Source organism: Colobus angolensis, unplaced genomic scaffold (genome assembly GCF_000951035.1).
Source record: "Colobus angolensis palliatus isolate OR3802 unplaced genomic scaffold, Cang.pa_1.0 Scaffold595, whole genome shotgun sequence".
NCBI lineage: Eukaryota > Metazoa > Chordata > Mammalia > Primates > Cercopithecidae > Colobus > Colobus angolensis.
Window position 1 is genome coordinate 530,792 of NW_012119543.1, and position 1,276 is coordinate 532,067.

General features: G+C 37.5%; 1 protein-coding gene across 1 annotated transcript in view; it reads right to left on the reverse strand.

Annotated features, from left to right (window-relative positions):
• Positions 1-252: 252 nt before the first annotated feature.
• Positions 253-1,276, reverse strand: part of CDRT15L2 (CMT1A duplicated region transcript 15-like 2) — a 10,712-nt gene continuing 9,688 nt past the window's right edge. Inside the window, 1 exon segment of the mRNA XM_011962539.1 lies at positions 253-313. Coding sequence (XP_011817929.1) covers positions 253-313 — 61 coding nt within the window.

Sequence of the window (1,276 nt, forward strand, 5' to 3'; positions counted from 1 at the left end):
TACTTTAATATAATTTCCTGTTTTCCACCTATTTCTCTGTGCTCATTATGAAGTAATTTGTGTATTTTTTCCATTTTAAGTGTATCTTCAGATTTATATCATTTGCTTTTCTGTTACATCACTTATTACTCTTTCCCATAATCCTAATAATTATTTGGCAACTTTTTTCTAGTCTATTTTTATATTATACTGCTCATTTACCATTATTTTTTATCTGTCCATTTGCTCTTTAATTACTTGAAAATGATTTTTTTAATGTCTTTTGGATTGTTCTACTGCTTTAACTAGAGTTGCTAATGTGAACAATAGGTTTCTGAAAAGGAATTTGGAGAAAAGAAACTATTTCAGTGAACAGTTTGCATACCAGGGAGACTGTTTTAATGTGGTTGGTGATATATATCTGTGCTATTTTCATATGATTAGAGTAGAAAGGGGTCTCATTTTATATTATTGTCTCATCATTGTTGCAGTGTATTGTTCTCTCTCTCTAGCCTTATGCTTTTCCTACTACATTCTCTGATATATTTAATTTAAAATTTATTTAATTTAAAACATATTTATTCTGAATACTGTGCATTTTAATATTTTTGAAAGTTTATTTAAAAATAAAATGTGGAGGCCGGGTGCGGTGGCTCAAGCCTGTAATCCCAGCACTTTGGAAGGCCGAGACGGGCGGATCACAAGGTCAGGAGATTCAGACCATCCTGGCTAACACAGTGAAACCCCGTCTCTACTAAAATACAAAAAACTAGCCGGGCGAGGTGGCGGGCGCCTGTAGTCCCAGCTACTCGGGAGGCTGAGGCAGGAGAATGGCGTGAACCCGGGAGGCGGAGCTTGCAGTGAGCTGAGATCAGGCCACTGCACTCCAGCCTGGGCGACAGAGCGAGACTCCGTCTCAAAAAAAAAAAAAAAAAAAAAAAAAAGAACTAGTACTTGTTGGTTGCCTTAAAAAAAAAAGTATTTCCTCACAAGCCAACTTCCATCCATATTTAAAATACAGTCACCTGTATTAGATGAGTAGTCTCTAAAAGATTAATAAGGTTGGCGTATTGAGACTATGGATGAAAACTGCGAGCAAGGAGGTCAAGTAGCCTGCGAGATTTAAACACAGGACTGATTTTGACCCGGAAGGCAGAGGACAAGTGTACCTACTGCACCCTGTATCTGCAAAAATGCAACCCAAACTCCTGCCAAGTAGGAGGCATTAGGAAAACTGGTAACCCTTAAAATAATTGTGCAATCAATCACTGCAAGAACTAGTTGGGACATGCACATT